At 38.1% G+C, this 20,328-nt stretch overlaps 1 protein-coding gene across 1 annotated transcript in view; it reads right to left on the bottom strand.

The window, feature by feature from the left end:
* The window catches only part of cntn5 (contactin 5), an 80,069-nt gene extending 77,591 nt beyond the window's left edge, over positions 1–2,478 (bottom strand). Inside the window, exon 1 of the mRNA XM_078284078.1 lies at positions 2,409–2,478. Coding sequence (XP_078140204.1) covers positions 2,409–2,463 — 55 coding nt within the window. The 5' untranslated portion in view covers positions 2,464–2,478. The remainder of the gene's footprint in view (positions 1–2,408) is intronic.
* Between the last annotated feature and the right edge of the window lie 17,850 nt (positions 2,479–20,328).

The following is a 20,328-nucleotide window of genomic DNA, read 5'->3' on the forward strand; positions in this document are numbered from 1 at the left end:
TGATGCACTTATAAAATAAAATTGCAATATATATTTATTATATTTATTATATATTTGACCTCATTACAATGTCGTATAGCAGCAGAAGAGAAACATTATTCCAAATGGGTATGCACATAACTGGTTCGCCACAAAAACTGATGTTGACATCTTAAACACAAAGCAGTGACAGACATGGAAGGCAAAGTTGAGCAGAAATGAAAATTGCCTTGAAGGTATACTGCAAAAAGCATTTTAATATCCCTTGAGTTGTCAAACTTTTAAAGGACAACTAATACAAATCCATTTGTTCAACCATTTACCACTCCATTTATCTAAACCGATCTGCCAGCAAAGACAAGCAGCCTGCCTCCTTCGTCTGACCCCCCTTTTTTTTTTTTATCAAAAGCAGTTTCTTCTGTAGTTGAAAGTGTAGATAAATATTTAAAATATTGTCACTATCAACAGTAATGTAATTGTCTTTCCTGCATGTGTTTCAGGGTTCAATCAGCAGCAGCACCTGACATAAGTGACATATCTCAAGGCCAAATAAAGTAACTGATCAAACACATGAAACTTTAACTCCTGAGTATTTCATAGTAACATCCTTTGATCAAAACATCAGTTTTTTTCACATATGGTTCAGACATACCTTTGAAGAGTTCAACAGAAAACATTATGCCTGGTTTATGCCCTCATTTGTGATGCAAAGTTGCTGGATTTCCAAATCCTTAGACAGCAATGCGCTATCTGCAATCAAGTGAAAATTCAATCTCAAATCTCACCAGGACTCCATGACACACTGAGATGCTCAGATGTGTGATCCTGGTAAAAATGCTAAACTCAAAACTACAAGCAGGTGTTTTAAATGCATCCAACATTTGCAGACAAATCCTAATATCATGTTAGATCTTCTTAAAAAGCTGAGGCAAATTGTTTCCTCAATACTTATAATACTTACAATAGGTGCTTCTCTCCAGTGTGATACCCAACTCATAACAAATTCAACCTTTCTCCTCTAAAATCTACCACAATTTATTCAGAATTAAACAGTCCTGGGGGACAGGGCTCAAAAGTTGAGAAGCAGTTGGTTCCATTTAATAGTACGGTTTAACGAGCAGACGAGTAAAGACAACGCTGTCTGTTCGACTCCCAGTAACGAAGCTCAGAGGGTGGCACAGAGAGCATGGACGCTCCTCTGGTAGGTTGAGAGAAACCATTAAAAAGGCCAGAATCCATTAGATAGACAAACATGCTCTGGACTGACCAATGGAAACACTTGATCTGGAAGTTCAGGATTGTGCACTGACTGCTGATCTCTCTAGTAAAGATATGCTACCAGCAAACATAAGCAATTATTCTATAGCTCAATGGATAGAGCATGGCACTAACACTGCCAGGGTCAGGGTTTGATTCCCACTGGGCTACCAAAGCTAAAAATATACACTACCAGTCAAAAGTTTGGACACACCTGATTGAATGTACCGTTCTTCATTATCTTAAAGCCATTTGATCTAAAGGCTTATGCTTAAATGCTTGAAATTTGTTTTTTAGACAAATATAATTAGTGAAGTTGATGCCTATGTATGAATTTCTTTCCAAAGCCTTTGCCTTTCCTTCAAGGCAAAGGGTGACTACTTTAAAGAATCGAAAATATAAGATAGATTTGTTTAACACTTTTTTGGTCACTGCATAATTCCATTTGCGTTACTTCATAGTTTTGATGTCTTTACTATTATTCCAAAATGTCAAAAAAAGTAAAAACAAAGAAAACTGTGTGTGTCCAAACTTTTGACTAGTGGCTTATGCACTCACAGTACTGTAAGGTGCTTTGGATAAACATGTCCACTAAATGCTTTTTTTTTGTTTGTTTCTTTTTTGAATGATAAATGTATTTCTCAGGTAATGCGTGTTAGGGTGTGAGTAAGGCCAAGTCAATCCACCCTTGCTGTTCAAATCATATCAGCCAAATAGTCAGGACTGTGGCCCTATCAGTGGCTGACATTTTGCCTAGAGCTCCTGCTGTTTATGGCTACCACAGACTTCTATTGAAAGGGTGTGACAAACCCTCTCAAATCACAGAAACACTCAAAAAACATCGCAGCATACCAGTGTTCAACAAGCCATGGCACCTTCATTTCTTTTCAGATTTAAATGCAAAATACATCATTTTGTAGATCTGGTTTCCTTCTTCCATAAAATGTGAAAAACCCAAAGCATTCCCTCACATCCCCAAGCGATGATTTTCCATGCTCTGTCACATTTACAACAGCCATGTCATCGCTGTACCACAATACCGTTTCTACTAATATCAGCACTAAAGAAGATCTGGTTCACTATTATCATCTGTGATGATTATCCTGTAAGACTATTTCTTACTTCTTCTATTCTTCTTTCTATTTCTCAAGACCACCTTTTGAGTTTCCTACCTGAAAGGCCACTGATGACAGACAGGAGGAGAAGTGGTTTCCATGGTGACCCCATACTTGTTCAGGAGGGTCCCTTCTGCGAGAATGTTAGCAGGTCTGTTTCTTCATTAAAGCTGTGCCTAAAAAAACAGAGAGACAAAAGCAACTGGTAGGAAGATATAGCGTTGGTTATCACCTAAGAGGCATGTCAGAAATGGGCCACTTCACAGCCCAGGAGGAGTAGCCTTGTCCTATCTGTCTAGCAGACATGCTTGTGTTTCATCAGCTCCAAATGTTCTGTTTTAAAATTAACTGACTGGGAAATGGGGTAAATATTGCTCTACGAAAACAACATATTTAATGCTGAAATAATAATTTAAAAACAAATCTCTTTAACATATTACTCAATATGAAGCGTGCATTTCCAAATTGTTATACTGTGCATCCTTTTTGGGAAGCAAATCCATACATGAAGTTCATAATCCCATATCCCTAAACTGTAAAGGTTCTGGATGGGATGTGTTGTATTTTTGTGAACCATATACAGTATGTTACATGTATCCATTAAAACGTTACCCAAAAATGTGTTTTCATTTTGTGATATCAATTATTTTGTAAGAATAAGTATTGTTTTTGTGGTGGATGGTGGACATGTCATTTTGGAAGAAAACTCACATACACACACACAATATGGACAAATGAAACAGTGCTTTCATGGCTGATTCACTGAGAGTCAATCCTTCATCTAAATTACACATTCCTTCCATAGCTTCAAAGTAAATGAAAAGCAAGTGTGGCCATCTTTTTAGGGACCCCATGTCCTCACAAAGTAAAATATCTGGATGGTAGTGGTGGAAAGTAGAACCACAAGAATATCTGCTTTATAACTAGGCTATATCCTACATACAAAAGTCTAAAAAACAAAATAGATTTCTGCAATATTTCTGTGTATTTCTGTGTAGTCTGGGTTTTATACTGATCATCACCTTGCATGTGTAGGGTAAGGCTGGATATCTGAGACTTAGTTTAAGAGAGTCCATTTGCATTAATGTGTGTTGATACGAGGAGTCTCTGGAGTCTTTTGAATGTGGTTATATGTTTTATGACACCGGCATCATGTCTGACCTATAGGATTATCACAGCCTCATGAAACTTTATATCCAGAAACTAGACACACCGATGATGAAAAACCCTGACTTGTTTTGGTGGACCGAGATTTTAAGTTAAAGATTAAAAAAAATTATAACAACATGAAACTTGGATAAAAAGATAAAAAAGCCCCTGCAGTGGGCCAAATACTGTCTATACAGAGCTGTAACAATTGCTTGTCTGCATGTTTAGAGGGTGAACACTTTTTTTTTTTTAGCCTATATGGCTCAAAAACAAACACTTTAATTGAATCAACCCAGAAAGACCACATTTATTGAATTCCCTGGGTCTTGCATGGTAGTAACAGAATATTGAGTAAAATGAGGGTGCAATTGTCTTGAAGATAACAAAAAACTACAATAAGTTTTTTTGCATTATTATTTTTGCAGCTGTGTATTAGCCTCAGGTTGTTGGTAAACACAAATGTATCTGTTATGATATGTGGGATATGTGTAAGTTCAGGTGTGGGTGAACTGTAGTGTAGGCCTAAGTGTTGGCTAGTGTTGACAATTCTGAAGCTGTTGTAGGCCTCAATTACACATGTGACGTGATGTTAGTTGCCTACTTGATAATCCCAAAGCCTTTACTCTAAAATTCAAGTTTCTATTGGCGCTCACGTTAGTTTATAGTATAAGAGACATGAGCTCATGTATTGGTAAAATACACACGGACTATTGTCTCAAACCTTCACATCAGTGTTTCAGCTGTTATCATTCAATGACTGAGCTCAACTGCAGAAAGAAATATCCCAACACAAGAAATATAAAAATGAAAGTAACACTGCAATTTATCCTAATGGACCAAAGCCTACTATATCAATCAAAACCATTATAGCAATCCTGCTGTATAAATAAACAAACTTGAAGTATTAGTGCTTTCATCATATCAATTGTAAAAACAAGAATAATTTTACTGCTACAACCTGCACTAGAACCATTACAAAGATGGGCATGAAATCACGACCAAAATTACACCAAACAATCACTGATTTTCAGTGGAAAATCATAGGGAAAACACTACATCATAGACTTCATATCCCCATCATTTGAAAAGGTGAAATGACTGAAATCCATTCCTAGACCCCTACTGTGGATGCAATTCTATTTGCAAACAATGCTAATGGGCCACATTATAATGTCCTCAGCCTTATATTGCTGATGGCGTATAATGTATGTGCTATCTATTGTTGACCCCGTTATTCTCTCCTAGAACCATCTCCCTCCCAAAAAGCAGTATTTCTCCATCTAGCTCATATATTATGTCTCCCTGTCCGCTGCATGTATGAATGCATGTATGAATCTCCCTCTGTTTATCTCTCTCTTTCTGTCTGTATCTGGCTAGCAGCCTCTCTCATCTTCATTTAACTTGTCTCTGTCATTTAGATCATTAATGCAGCGGCACAGACAGCTCTGAGGGTTGAGGGAAGCATGTCCAGACCCAGCAGGAGTCTTCCCACATTCATCATTTATGCCTCCTTGTCTTTGCCTCACCTCATTTGCTCCCTATCCTCCCCAGAATGCACGAACATTTACCATACAACAGATTTGGTCACTGATACTAGCGGGGTAAATAATTTGTGAGACAGACAGATAGATAGATAGAAAGCAAAAAAGCAAGAAAGAAAGAAAATAAATGTCCTTCCTTTCCTTGTAATTTATGGTCTTTGTTTTGTTATAGGCTACCCTTCACTGCTGTCAATTAGCTTCAGTCAAACATCTAACTTGTGCTTTTTATCATCTATCAATTTTTTGTTATAGTTGTTTCTTTTTAGGTAAGATGTTTTTAGAAGCCTCTGTTTTTGTTTTTTAAGCACACCCACACAATGTAATTTGCTTCTCTTCTTTGTGTTTTAGCATTTTTATATGTGCAAATAAATGAACAAACTAAACTTAAAAATGCTGGATAAGACTTTCAGTTGCTCTCTCTTGGCTATCACTCAATTTCGTCTCTCAGTAGATAGACATAGATCGCTGGACAAGGTCTGCTACCTAGACAGCACTAGACGCTAGACACCAGCGCAGACCGGTGAAAACTGCTCTCCATTTTGGAAGAGTTTCTAACCCTCCTTCACCGCACTATGACCTTACTTTCATCTCACTTACAGATGCATACAGCAGTCTAAAAATAGCACTTGCCACAACAGTTTGGTAGAACATGAGCCTACTGCATACATTAAAACACACGAGTTGCCTCAGGAAGAGAAACCTCCTCTGCCCCTTCTTGTAGAGGGCTTCAGTGTTGGCAGCCCAGGTCCGCTTGTTGTCATATAAATCCCTGGGTAGTTGGTGGACTGGACCACCTCCACATGAACCCACCTAGTTGGTCACTAGAGTCAGAAGCTTCTTCTTCATACAGAAATCCACTACCAGCTCCTTCAACTCTGCAGGGTGTCTTCACGCCAAGCGTATTCAAACTCTGGAGCATTTACTCGTTTAGTTCAGTTCAATTTGGTAGGTGAGAACAATGCCATTCTAACTCAGGTGACACCAAATAACCCGACTAGACCGCCTCAAAATACGGGTCCTCTTCCAAGTGAACTTCAGTTTGTTAGGAGTGAGAACGTAATCCAAACCAACTACATGAAACGATCCCAAAATGAAAGGTTTCATGGGTAAAAGGAGATGGATGTTGACATTTGATAGCAAGCAGTGTCTGGCATAACAAAATGAACAAACTGAGGGCAAACTGCAGTCTCGACTGATGCTCATATTAAGCTATTTCCTCACGTGTTCTTAACCAAAGGAGAAACGGTTTGGCTACGAGAGGTGGGCATCCACCAGCCTGTCCCTGACATCTATAGCGGACGCAGCTGCCTCCACAGTCACAGTGTGCGTCATGGCGCAATCTGACAGTTCTATGTTGGATGACAATCATTCACACCACAGCCACATGTGTATATAGTTAGAATGAAAAATGTCTCTTATTTTTTGCTGCTTAAGGGATTTATATCAAAGCCAAATTGGGGAACATATCCACAAAAAGGTTGGTAAGCTTGGAATAGGATCTGTTCATTCGCGCATCGCTTGGTCAAGCCACGGACAGAGCACAGAACATGACAGCGCCTTGCTCTTTTGACGTGGTCTGAGCAGGTGGGAGACGCAAGCATAAATACAGTCCTTGACACAAAAATTGTACTGCGCTGCTTAAGCGTTACTGCATCTCTCCTCCCACCAACGGGTGCAGGCGAGAAACAAACCTGTGTGCGCCCGACGAAAATGCAACTTGAACTAAGAGCAAAAAGGATTAAAATCCATTCTCTCTGAAACTGTACATCAGTTTCACGTTTACAGTAAATATGCAGAGAAAATAAAGTGAGTAAATGTTTAGAGAGCATATCATATAATCATGAAGCCACTACTCATTTAATTAACTGTGACTTAACTGGCTGATTGGAAGTGAATCTCTCTTGTCAACTGCCAAGTATTTACCATTCTGTGAGAATATGGGTCTCTGGTGTATATCAAATAAAGCGGGTCTGCAGTCAAGCTACCCAAAGTTCATCCCACTTGACTGCTCCACATCAAATAGAACTCTGCCAGACATGTCATTTGTGGACTCAGCCTTCACTTTGCAGTCAACCATATGCTTCATAGGAGGGACGGCAGTGCAGTTGGAGAGCTAAGAGGTTTTTTTTTTCTATCTCTCTCTCTTTTATGGCAGCAAAATTCAGTGAAGGCAAAGCTACACAAAGCATACAGTCCTATCAGCATCATGGAGTGAAAAAGTGTGCTGACACCCAATACGCCTAATAAATACTTTTGATCATCGCAGCTTGGAAGTAAAGGTGCTGATCACTTATACCCATCTGATTATTAAAAGTAATGCACTGTACATGGTATTGTACTCATTTGTAATGCCACAGGAATATATAGCAAATTCTGAAATGTAATTTTTAATGTCCGAAATAAGCCTGCAAATGGATAAAAGCATTCACAAATCTTTACGTTTTGCAAGTCCAGATTTACATTTCCACTGTAAGCTCACTCCGCACAGTGTCTGTTATGTCTCAAACATGAAAAAGATGTAGGGAGGATAACGTAAAGAGTAGTGAGCTTTGAAATTAGAGATTTAGACTTTTCATTAATTCATTATAACATGGAACACAATATTGAGAACCTATCAGGGATCTGGGATCTCTGGGATGAGCTAATTTCTTTTAGGTGATCATTCAAAAGGGGTGAGTGACTAAGACGAGATAAAAATGATTCAGTGTTCATTAAATCCTGCACTCTGTGTTTATCGTGGATATATATCAGTGTTTATCACTTTTTTGGGTAAATTCCTTTATTAGGCTACACCTCTATTTTACATTATCCTTTGGCTATCTCCCCATTGCATTTATTTGCTGCGGGCATGGTCTTTTTAATTGCAAGGTCTCTTATAGTTATAGTTTGGCCACAAAGCAAACTGTGAATAACACAATAAATCTACAAAATGGTAAGCAATCATTGTGCCCAAAAAGTATATCCTGATGATCAGTGCTGGATTTAAAATAGTAGGCAACATCATTGTTGCCTAGTAAACTGTAAAATTTTTGGACGCAGCAGCTTAGTGAGATATTTTTTGGGACTCTGGGAAAATTGTTATGGGCCACCCCAAACAATAGTACAATAACATCAAATAAGCCTATAAATCTTGTTGAATTTAATAATACACTTCACCTTGGTATCAATATTGGTTCAGAGGTGAGAGTGAATGTGTGTGGGCTGTCAGATCTACTTGAACAAGAATACTCTTTAAAAAAATATGTAATCTTGAGCACATTTGTGTGTCTAGTTTGCGACAACACACCTGCTGTGTTACGTTTTAACACAAAATATGTTGATATAGCAGCACAAATAACAAATTGTGGATGTGTTGAATGTGACATCCTTTTCAAGAGTGTAGATTCACAGCCAACTGTAAGAACAAACACACTTTTTTTTTATTTCTAAGAGAATATTTCATCACCCTTCTAACAGTAGGTTTTGCTTCACCAGTGGTGATGAGCATAGCGAAGGGACTTCATTAAACATTTCAGTTTTGTGTCAGAATCCAGGCTGGATAGTGGCCTCTTCATGCCAATTAGACAAAGTTTAGCATTAATATTTCAGGCTTGGAATCATACAAAATTTCATCAGTCCAATAACGTAATGTATGTAGATAGATAGATAGATAAATAGATAGATAGATAGATGGATAGATACAATAGATACAATAGATAGATACAACCTTTCCATCAGTGATTTTGTGTGTGCCTTTGTGTGCCTTATGTGACCTTATGAGCTAATAAGCACAATGAATAACCAGTAGGGTGATCTGTGTGTTTTGTAATAATGGCTGAATAGACAAAGAAAAGAGCACCATCTACAGAAACTCACACTTGATCAAGACGTCACAGTACCGGTCACACTGTCTGATTGACAAGTGATTTCTGGGAAGTGGAGTGCAGACACACGACGGCCACTTAGCACCAAAGATGTTGCCACAAGAAAAAACAAAGATTGAGGATTATCAAATACAGAGTCAGGCCAGGAAACACTGTGGGTTTCATGACACCTGCTCTCACAAGTCCAAATGAGGAAACTAGCAAGTTGAAGCAGAATAACACCCTGTCGCCATAGTGTACATTTTCAGCTCAAATAATTGGAAATGCGTCTCATGAGAACAATTCATATGGAAAGTATTTGAGATTATGAAACCGCGGCACTCAACAAGCTCTTGTGTATTACAAGTGCTATTGCAGCTTCAAGTTTTCAGATATGATGACTACGGGCCAAAGTAAAGAGTGTGTAACACTTATGGCCTTATTCCAGTGGATTACATTCATCAGTGTCAATAATACTATGCAAGAACTTAAAGGTCCCGTATTCTACACTTTCTAGTGTTTTATTTTATGTCTTGAGGTCCATTCAAAGCTGTTTGTGTAGTGTCATGTACCAAAAACACTCTCAATCCATTTTTACACATTCATTTTCCAGCATCTCTCTGAGACTTGCCAAGAACAGGCTGTTTCTGTTGCTGTGTCTTATATGCTTATATGCTTAAATGCTGTGCTCATTAATATTAAAAGTTTGTCCTATTTGCACTATAATTGTGTTGTTACACCCTTGTAAGTACATGATGTATTTTTGATTTTTTGTAGATTTTCACAGTTGCACAGTATTATTGTCTAATTACAATACTTTTCTATTCATAAACACGGATAAAGTTGTTAACTTGGGTCTGTTCACCTACTTGTGTGTGAGATTCTAATATGTACTGTGAGTGTGACATGTATTGTAGTACAGTATGTACTGTATTTCATCAAAGCTGTCATTTTGTGTATTATTGGTGAAAATTGCAATCTTCTTATAACATATTCAGCTACTACCCTGTTTCTCTGTAACTGCTTAAACACAAAGATGACATGGATCTGAAAATTATATTTTTTTTTAGAAAGGAATTAGAGAGATCAAGGTTCAAGGTTGAGTCATGAAGGCAGGCACAGGCCGCGATGACAGATGTAATACCGAGATATACCCAGATCCTGATTGCAATTATAGTTTCTACACTCCCTCGTCTCACCTTGTCACTGATTCCAATTAGCATACTTCTTGTGCAAGGAAAGTAAGTCTATCTAAGTATGAGACCGGAAATTTAATAAGTTCTATTATACTAAATGCTTACTGACAGCATACAGGCACACTATATTGTGTCTTAACTATATCACGTACAGTAGCATAAGCCTGAGCATGTCATGCTACTGCTACTACCACGTTATATATATATGTTCATGTTTCAGGTACTTGCATGAACAAGTTAGTACGTACACAAAGAGAGGCCAAAGAAAATTAACTTCCCTATCTTGACATTTGTTCTTTTGTTGTTTGTTTTGAGGCAAGATGTTTTTATAAGTCCCACGTTTTGCTTTGTTTTGTTTTGTTTTAAATCTCACCTGCTAATTTGTTTTTTATTCTTTGTGGGTTTTATCATGTTTAAATGCAATACATAAACTAACCCTAAACAAACAATAATGATTTTAATTGTCATTATTATTATCATTAACAGTAGTAGTAGTAGTAATAGTAGCAGTGGTTGCAGTAGTAGTAGCAGCAGCAGCATCAGTAGTAGCAGTACTACTGTAGCATTACAGTAGCACCCTCAGTAGTAGTAGTTAACAGTAGAAACACCATCAGTAGTAGCAGTAGTAGTAGCAGGAGCATCAGTAGTCGCAGTAGTACTGTAGCAGTAGTGTAACACCCTCAGTAGTAGTAGTTAACAGTAGAAACACCATCAGTAGTAGCAGTAGTAGTTGCAGCAGCATCAGTAGTCGCAGTAGTAGAAGTCAAGCTTTGCCTTTCTCTGAGTCATCATTTGAATGCAATCATCCTAATAATGTGTACTGTGCGAGGCAGAGAGGGAGTGGCACTTCACTGTTCTCTATGGTACTCATGTCTGCTGCTACTGCTCATTGAATTGTGTAAATTATGCCGGGAAGACTTGAAGATATGGGCATACATTAGGGAGATATGTTGCACAAAGGGAATCTCTCTATTAGAATGTATTCTACTCATATAAATCACAAGAAAACTTTTAGAGGGCTGTTTTTTTTTTTTTTGTGTAGATCTCTTAGATTGAAAGGCTGCTAATAAATGACATTTAGTAGTTAATTAGGCCTGCATTGCGATAAGATCAATCATACTCTATTCAATGTGGACTAAGATGTCAGAGCTGAATAATGATGTTGTAAAATTAATTGAAATTGCACTGTATGTGTTCTGAACCTTTACCAGAATATTAAAACAATTTAGTGCAAAACTCCACTACCTAAACTGCACTAACAACACCTTCTGACTGGCAGATCGCTGCGTTTTAATTCTAACTGTATGTATGCAATACAGCAGCTACAACAGTCTACTGTGTGTGCAAAGCAGGAACTTAGCAACTACACTGTATGTGTCTAACTTGTCATCCTGATGTATGTGAAATGTCTGCTGTCTCTGTTCATTATTACCCACACTAACAACCCACTGAGCACTACGTGACTTCAACATTGCGTCTGCTTTAGCTCTCATATAACACAGAATGTGAAGTCCAGTTTTAGACCAAGCACTAAATACATTTAAACAATGCATAAACAGTTGTAAATATCAAAAATATGCACCAGAGAAGTAGAGAATAATGCTTTACTTTTGTCATATACCCCAGAAGACGTAGTCTAAGATATGGAGCCTACTTCACTTTCACTTTTAAACCCTATGTAGCCTAATTTTAACCAGGAAGTCTATAACCATTTTGAGGGCTTATCAACTTAAAATTGCTCAGTGGGAAGTTCAGTGGGAAGGCGTCGACTGTCATCCTGGGAAATACAGTTAAAATTTAGTAGTAGTATACAGTGAAATTCTATGCATGTGCCCTTTTAATACATTCAACTGTAATTATTTCTAACCATTTATCTTTGATACATTAACTGAGTTTGTTTCATTATACTTGGCACACCAAATGCATGCCTGTTAAAACAGTACTTTACAAGGCAATGCCCTAAGTCCTGGGGCATTGGGGTTTTCTCAGCTACTTCTACTTGCTTCCCAATAACACTTCCAACCGGATTACTCATCTCATGTTGAGGGACTAACAGGGCAGTGTGCCAGTATTTTCCCCACTTCCCTCCACACTTCCACTCTTATCTTACATCCTTTACCAGTAAAAGAATCTGTGCTGACATTGCTTCTAGCCTAAAATGAGAGTGCAATAAAATACACGTCAAAAAAAATGGAATGGATGTAGCCGGAGATAGATCAGGAAAATATCATAAAACAGATAGATAAACATTTCAAAACAGGTATTGCTGATGATTCAAATTTCTCTGTGGGATTCTGTGGGATTGCTTTGGGAACCCCAGCCCTATGGGCAGACTTGTGACTTTATCATGACGCACAAAGGATAAACTTAGTGGACAGGATTATATTGTACAGTACCTCTATAACAAAATAAAGTATACAAAACGAAAAAAGTGACATGTATTCTAAAAAAAAATGATTAAGAACACAAAAGTAAAACAGATTATGGCATTTTTTTTAAAGGATAGAACATAACCTGAGTCCTTGGCTGACAAAATGAGAACTTTTACTGACTAGAGATGCTGGATGATGAATCATATTTTATTTTTATTTATTTTTTTCTCAAAATGGATATACAGCATTTCTGAATAGAAGAGCACCTCCCTAAATTATGATATATTCAAATTGAAATTTTTCACAACAAAGACATTTTTATGTTGGAATAATAGGCTTGATAATTTCATTGAAATAGAATTAAAGTGGCCTACAGGCAGCAAGCATAATTTTGAATGCAAATTAATTATGCAGATAAGTCTCAGCAACAGTCAAACTGCACAACTAAATTATCCAATACACTACATTATCTATGCAACTATTTATCCTACATAAATGGAATTCATGCTATAACAAAACAAAATGATGGTACACAATTAAAGACCATTGTAGTATATGTAGGGAAAACAGACAGCAAACATTGTTTAGTGATATTTTTGTATTTGAGGCTGTTGCAGGCTACTAAGCTCTTTAAAATGAGTCTTGCTACACACACTGGTGGAATTAATCCCAGTGCTCTAAGGGATAAACTTAAAACATGATAATGCGGGGATTACACTCAATACAGCTTCACTTCCTTGACCAAAACAAGCCCTCTGTTAATAGGACATCTTCTCCCGATTAGCCTTTTGCTAGGTCATGGTAAACCCATAGGAAACTCTTAGAACTAATCTAAGAGAACAGCAGCAAGAACAGGATGCAACGGTAGAGGTTTGAGAAGTGAGCTGCTGATCAGAAATTAGCCAATTTGAGTGTCTGGACCAGCAGGGAAAATCTGGATGGGGAAAATGAATAAATAACTCCCTCCCAGCTCTCCACTCCCTTAACAAATACCATCGAGGATGCCCTTGAGCAAGGCATTTATCCGCCATCTGTTTCAGTGGAGCTGCGCAGTGGCCAGCAGTAGAAAACTGTGGGTGTTGTGTGAAACTCCCAGGTGTGCAAGCGCGTAACTGTGTGAATGTGAAGCAGGTCATTGCTGAAAAAGAGTATACGTGCTCAGGCAACCTTCACTAGATAAAGATAGGTTTAAAAATAGAATAAAAGCTATAATACGCAACGTTTTGCCTTGAGGCACAAAGTGTATTGTTAGTCCCACCCTCACAGTTGGTCAAGTTTACACTCCAACACTTGTCACTCATCTTGATGAGCTGTCTACTTTGAAACTGCATCTACAGTAGCCTGAAGCTGAGGTAACTGCCATCGGTAAAGCTTCCACAGCATTGCCAATGTTCACCTTGTTTCTGAATGGGCCTCGTCCGCCACATGTTTAGCCTTGCTGTTCTTTTGTGCCTTGTTGCTTTGTGCCGTTGTTGTTGTTGCTATGACTTCCCTGTGCCGTGGCCGCTAGCCTCACCTTGATAGCCACAACACAGCTTACCATTGGCTGCACCCATATCAAAAATGGTATGCGGCCAAAAATGCCTCGAACATCAATGAAAAGCCAATTTCAGGCAAATGGGGGGATTTCGGCATGTTCACACAGTGTCACAGACAGACACAGACTATAATATATCCCATTTATTGTAATTTTAATGTGAAAAGTTTAGGAAAATACTGCCAAAATTGAGAGTGAAATGGCCAGGATCATAGTGCCCTGCCAATGCCCCTGCATGTGACCACAGACACAAAATTAAAGAAATTAAAATAAGAGATAAAAAGAGATGTAGATGGGATTTCAATTAATATATTAATATTCATATTCATAATATAGCAATATTAACACAGCCTCATTCAGCTATGCATTTAACAACTTCATCAAATTATTCTTAGCTCATTACTAATGGCGATAATCAAAGTAAGGGGTGATAATTAGATTATTGTGCATGTAAGCATGGTGACTTGCTACAATGACATTCACATTGTCATCTGCTGCACTCATTGCCCTTACTTTGATTATTGCTATTAGTTGTAGAGCAAACAGATGAATTAGTCAGCTTAGTGAACCATCACATTTCACAAATCACAACATACAGTCATTACATGTCCTTGATGGGGTATTTTTTGGCCAAAGGTACAATCCATTTTTGCACATTGAGCCACAACAAAGAAGCCAAAAGCTAAAAGCCAAAATAAGCTGCAGGCTTTGCTAGATGGGCATAGGCCAGACTATATCCTGCAAGCAAGACCTGAAGAGATTTCCCTGGTTGGGCTATTGGACTCAATTTATGCATGTGATGAGAATGAATAGTTCAACATTTACTGCCATGCAAAAACTCAAAATATCACCATGTACTCTGAAAGTCTTGTTAGAAATTACACTATTGTCTTTATACTATTGCTTTTGGAACTGTTTATTTATACACACTTTAGAACAGAAAAAAAAGCTTAACTGCTTCGTAGTGATGAAGAGAAAAAGAGAGAAAAAGAGATAAAATGTGTTATATGGCTTACATGGACAGACTTCTGTGAATTGTAATTTGTGAAGTGTGATTTTTAAATAATGTCATTGTACAACAGTGTATAATTTAAAACAATAATAGCTTCTTTCCCACAGTCATTTACTCCCTATTTTGTCTCAATAGCAGTATGACGTTGATGGAGACGGATATAACAACAATGACATAAGTCTAACCATGGCAACGTGAATGATTCCTGATTCAGATTGTCAGTGTGCTTTTGTTTGCGATAAAGCTTATAGGCCAAGCATCTCACAGTCCGTATGGAACGGCAGAGGCTATCAGCATTCTCGAGTTCCTATTTTAACACTTTTTATTCACAATTATTCACAAGCGTTTCGCATTGTGATTTTTCAAGAGACTTCGTTTTGATCACTTCATCCCCTTATAATCACATTTAGGGGATGCTGGCTTTTAAAAGAGGGTCATTGATGGTTATTTGGTGGGTAATGGAAATTTAATTAGGGTAAACACTTTGTTAATTATTTGGTCTTTAAGAAAAGTGCAATGTAATAACAACCATCAGCACTATGTTCTAAAGCCGAAGTGAGTTGCTTTCAATTGGTATATTCATTTATCTGCTCCCTGCTACTTTTGATGCTTAACCTTCCATTCAACTGGAAAGGATGTCTAAAAGTTTGTGTCAAATCATGTTCCAAAACCTCTAAAATTGGAAGGAAAGTGCAAGCAAGATGATTGGTGCTACTGTCTGTCACAGACAGTAAAGAGGTTTTTTTTTGTAGGTTTACAATAAGTCATCACAACTAGGAAAACACAAAACTTCAGCTCTGAAAAATGTTGCTGATACGCCCCCAGACTATTTATTCTGTATTAGCACAGATTCTCCACCATCTCCCATAGTCAGAGACACAAGTGAGAAGTTTGTTCCGCCCCCGTATCACTGGTACACTTTCATAGAGAATGACTTGGTAAAGAAGTAAAATCGTGATTGTGAAACTATATAGGAGGAATTCCTGGGGATGAGTGCATATTTCCTGAATTTGGTCTCATACCTGACATTCTTTTGAATGTTAAGGTTCAGGCAAACTTTGTATGAGTGCACAAAATCAGCCCCCTATTCATTATTTGAACAATATATCCGTCTCTATCTCCTTAGTCACACGCGACATCTCGGAAACTACTGACCCAATTTTGACAAAACTTGGCTGAATGATGTGTCTTATCCTTGAGAACCAGCATTTCACAAAATTACAATGATTGGCCTAAGGGGCCCTAGAGCAAATAACTGAAAGCATATCTCTGGTCTTGTTTGACACGCCATCATGAATTTTTGTATAGATGCAATTCATCACGAGCAATTTTCCCTTACAGACACATCCAATTGGATTTTTCAGATTTTAGGAACAAAGGGGATGCTGCCATCGTTGGTGGGCGACAGTATTTTTTTCAATAGGGTTGTTTTTGTCATTGAAGCAGCTTCATTTTGTATATTGGTAGGGCATCACAGATTCATTCTTGATTAAGTCTTGATTGTGTGGCTTCTGCCTTTGGTGCAGAATTGTTCAAGTTCATAAAAAGTAATTGTGTGATCTTATTATGCCATCCGGTTTGTTTCTTAAAGGAGTGGCATTCTCATTTAATAATATCTGACATGTACAGTATCTTCTTGAAATCATGAAATAAAGATCCTATAATCGCTGATGACACCAGCTGAAAAACAGCATTCAACACTTTATCCATCCTATCTTTACTAGATCCATGGCATGATAGTTTAATAGCTGCTAGCACAGGGCTTTAGCAAGGAAAACAAAGCCATTTCTGCACAGTGTGCTATCCTGGCTGTCTTCAGTGGGTCTCCCCACGCACAATTATCTCTTCTGTAGCTTTTGCTCACCCTTTCTCCCTCCTAGCATGGCTGTCTCAGGTCTCTTGCTGCCACTTTTCACCCCTCAACGGCTTTAATTGTCCTGATGACCTCAATCAAAAGACAATTACCAAGGCGAGAGCAGTATAGGCAATTATTGCCATCACTGTGAGATAGAGCACACCTGAATGGAGCAAGCACCTTTCACAGTGGTAAAATTATATGTGCAGCCAGGGATGGCTGTCGTGATGAAGAAGTGGGCATGAAGTATGTGTCGGAGATGCTTATGTGTCCTAAGGTAGACTGAATATGAGAAGAAACTGACACTTCAAAGCCGAAAGAGGAAGGTGCTAAGGTTTAAGGTGGCACACATACACCAAGTGATGCAGACGAATTCAGGGCAAGCCGAGATGAGTTGGAAAATGGGTTAAGAAGGACTGTAAGCATACGACCAATTTTTACTCAACTGTTACTTTCCTGTTAAGTATCTGAAACTAATATTTTTTTTCTCAGAATTTGGAAAGTCTTTAGAACTTGCTTTACAAACTGTTGATCATCATCACTGCAGCAAAAATGAGCCATGTTCCATGAACCTATATCATGACAAAATGCAGAGTCTGAAGTCACTGTTAAAATCCATCTTCATTTCTTGAATCAATACAGGGATGCACACTGAGAATGATGAAATGACAGTCATTTCCTGGACTGAGGGAGGAGTATGCCTCAAAAGTGTTTATCATCTCTGCAGCTGGTATGGATCGCAGAAAGGGTAGCCAGTTATTTTGTGCAAACGTGGAGAGACAAACAAATCCATGTCACATAAAAATCAAAGATGCAAACATTTTTGTCATTGGAGGTTGATATGTTTGAGATTGTGATTCCAATTATGTTTATTTTTGTGTATTTACTCCCTTTATGCCAGTTGAGCTTCTTCTACTGGTTACTGTTAATGACACAGGCCATATGCCTATACCATGCTGCACAGTAATACAACAGTGCTCTTCTATATTAAACAGCCAAGTCGACACATCCGACAACAAAAAAAAAACTGAATGACGTCCCTGTTGAGTGAGACAAATTTTAAAATGTCAATTTAACCTGTCTTGTCAGGATAGCAGCACGTTCACACAGTTATCTCTGGCAAGAGTCTTTTGAGAAAATTCCAGCACGATTTGAGTTTTTGCTCATTTTTTATATTTTTTCCATCCCTTTAAGGTTAATTGTGACGGTTTTTACATGCATGTGCCACAATTAAAGATATTTTTAAATTAGTTTTGCCATACCTCTCGGGCTCATTCACTCCCACTCAATTCCAAACGGTATAGAAACAACTCCAGACACTTCTAATTTGGTCAGTAGAGGTAATCCATCACTGTAAATGGAAAGCCGGCAACTGCATTTTGCAATTAGTCCGCTAATCAGGCTATAAACTTTTACATTTTGAAAGAAGTTCTGTTCACAGTTTCATATTAATGCGCGCATTAAACCCGACAGGAATCCGATCTATGCTTGTAAACAAGAAGAGGCAAGATGCCGCTTCCGGGTCACTTTGTGTCGGATTTCCGCGTTAACGTTCTCTGCAGTTACGCTAGGAATCACAACCTAGTCAAGCCAAGCAAGACGCTTCCGCCAGCTACAGTGCATAAATGGAAAATAAAGCTCGATTTTACACTATTATGTCTTAAAATTGCAGCCCTCTTCTTTACTGGGAGTACCTCGTAATATTTAGACAGTGTTTATTTAAAAATATTTACTTTGAAAAATAACTAAGAAGTGAGAAAAATAGCAAAAATCTCATAATGTGATGAAAGCACTGGAAAATGATCTAAAGTTATGTATAATGAGCTACAATGACATAAATTGTCCAACACTACAATATCCCAAAAATGAAACACAACACTGGAAAACAAATTATGTTTTTTTTTTAAATTATGAACAGTTTCAGGCACTGTCCCACTCGTCCCTTTCACCCACACAATGTGCTATTGTCAAACAATTCCCTTGAAATGACTAGGATGTCAATTCATTTGGATGCTAGATCAACTGCAGAGGCCAGGAAGGGAATTACAATGACCTGAGCTAGAGATGGCTGCCAGGGGAGCACACACACCATCATGAAGCCTGTGAAAGGTTGAAAAGTAGCATAAAAATGATGTATCTAGCTATTTCACCATGACTCGTAACTCCAATTTTGGTGGGGTTTTTTCCAAGTGTTGTCTTGTAAAAAATGTAAAGCTGTTTTTCTTTTTTCTTTTTTTTTCTTTTTTTCAGAAAAACATAGTTGCTTTTTAAATACAAAGTCGTTATCAGATTGAGGCAAAAACAAGTTTTTTGCTTTTGGTACATGTTCTATGGAATTCATTCCAAATGCAAAAGTATACTCATACAGTTTTCAATATATCTAAAACCTGACTAGTAGTTATTTTGCAATACACTTACTGGCCATTTTCAAACACCAGCCTGTTCATAAAAGTGGACTGCTCCTACAGACATTGATTGCCCCTCCAGACAAGGTTTTCTATGTCAAGCAGGCAGACAAGTGACCTTAGCAACTTTGAGTGTGGTATGATCATCTGTGCCTGCCGTGGCGATTCCAGTATCTTCGAGACAGCTGCCCTCCTGGGCTTTCCACACAATGTCTGGCGTTTACTGAGAATGGAGCACAAAAACAAAAAATATCCAGTCACTGGCAGTCCTGTGGGTGAAAAGAGTAGCCTATTTTCTGAGAGGCCAAAGGGGAATTACAAGCATTGAAAATAGAAAGTTGGTTAACAATCAACTTAATGTGGCAACTGAGAAAGTCCTTCATGCTGGCTTGGCTTTTGTACAAGCTTTGTAGCTAATAACTGGCATCAGTTACCTAGCAAGCTTGAATTTAAAAAGCAATGCAACCCACTATATTATTCATATGGCCTGTTGCAGTTAGGTTTTGTGAACCTGCAGAAGTGCATTCCAAAGTATATCTGATCTATAATGTCACGCCCATTTACACCTGAAAGCTGTACTTTGACAGTGAATGGTAGACTGACTTTGTGCAAAAAAATGTTTTGAGCTTTAAATGAGCTTTATAGTAGTTATAATGGTATAGTACCGGTATTACTTAGTGTGTATTTATTAGTATTATCAGTCTGCCCAGAAAATTAGCCCAAGTACTACTAGTGCCACAACGACTGCTACTACTACTGCCGCTTAATGACTTCTACTAATAGCAGTACTACTACTGCTACTAGGGGTGTAACAGTACATGTATTCGATTTGAACCGTTGGGTACAGGACTTGCAGTTCGGCACGCCCTACTAACCAAACAACTGCAGCCTACGTCTTGCTAAGTGTGTACACAGAACTTAAATTCAAAACTCCGACTTCCACCCAAGACAACTTTGGGAAAGCGCCGCATATTGTTGTATGTTATTTCAGCCAGTACGCTCTAGCCTCAGGCCTGGTTCAAACAGCCCTGATGCGATGACTCGCATGTGTCCCGCTACGCATCCGTT

This window comes from Centroberyx gerrardi, chromosome 6 (genome assembly GCF_048128805.1).
Source record: "Centroberyx gerrardi isolate f3 chromosome 6, fCenGer3.hap1.cur.20231027, whole genome shotgun sequence".
Lineage (NCBI taxonomy): Eukaryota > Metazoa > Chordata > Actinopteri > Beryciformes > Berycidae > Centroberyx > Centroberyx gerrardi.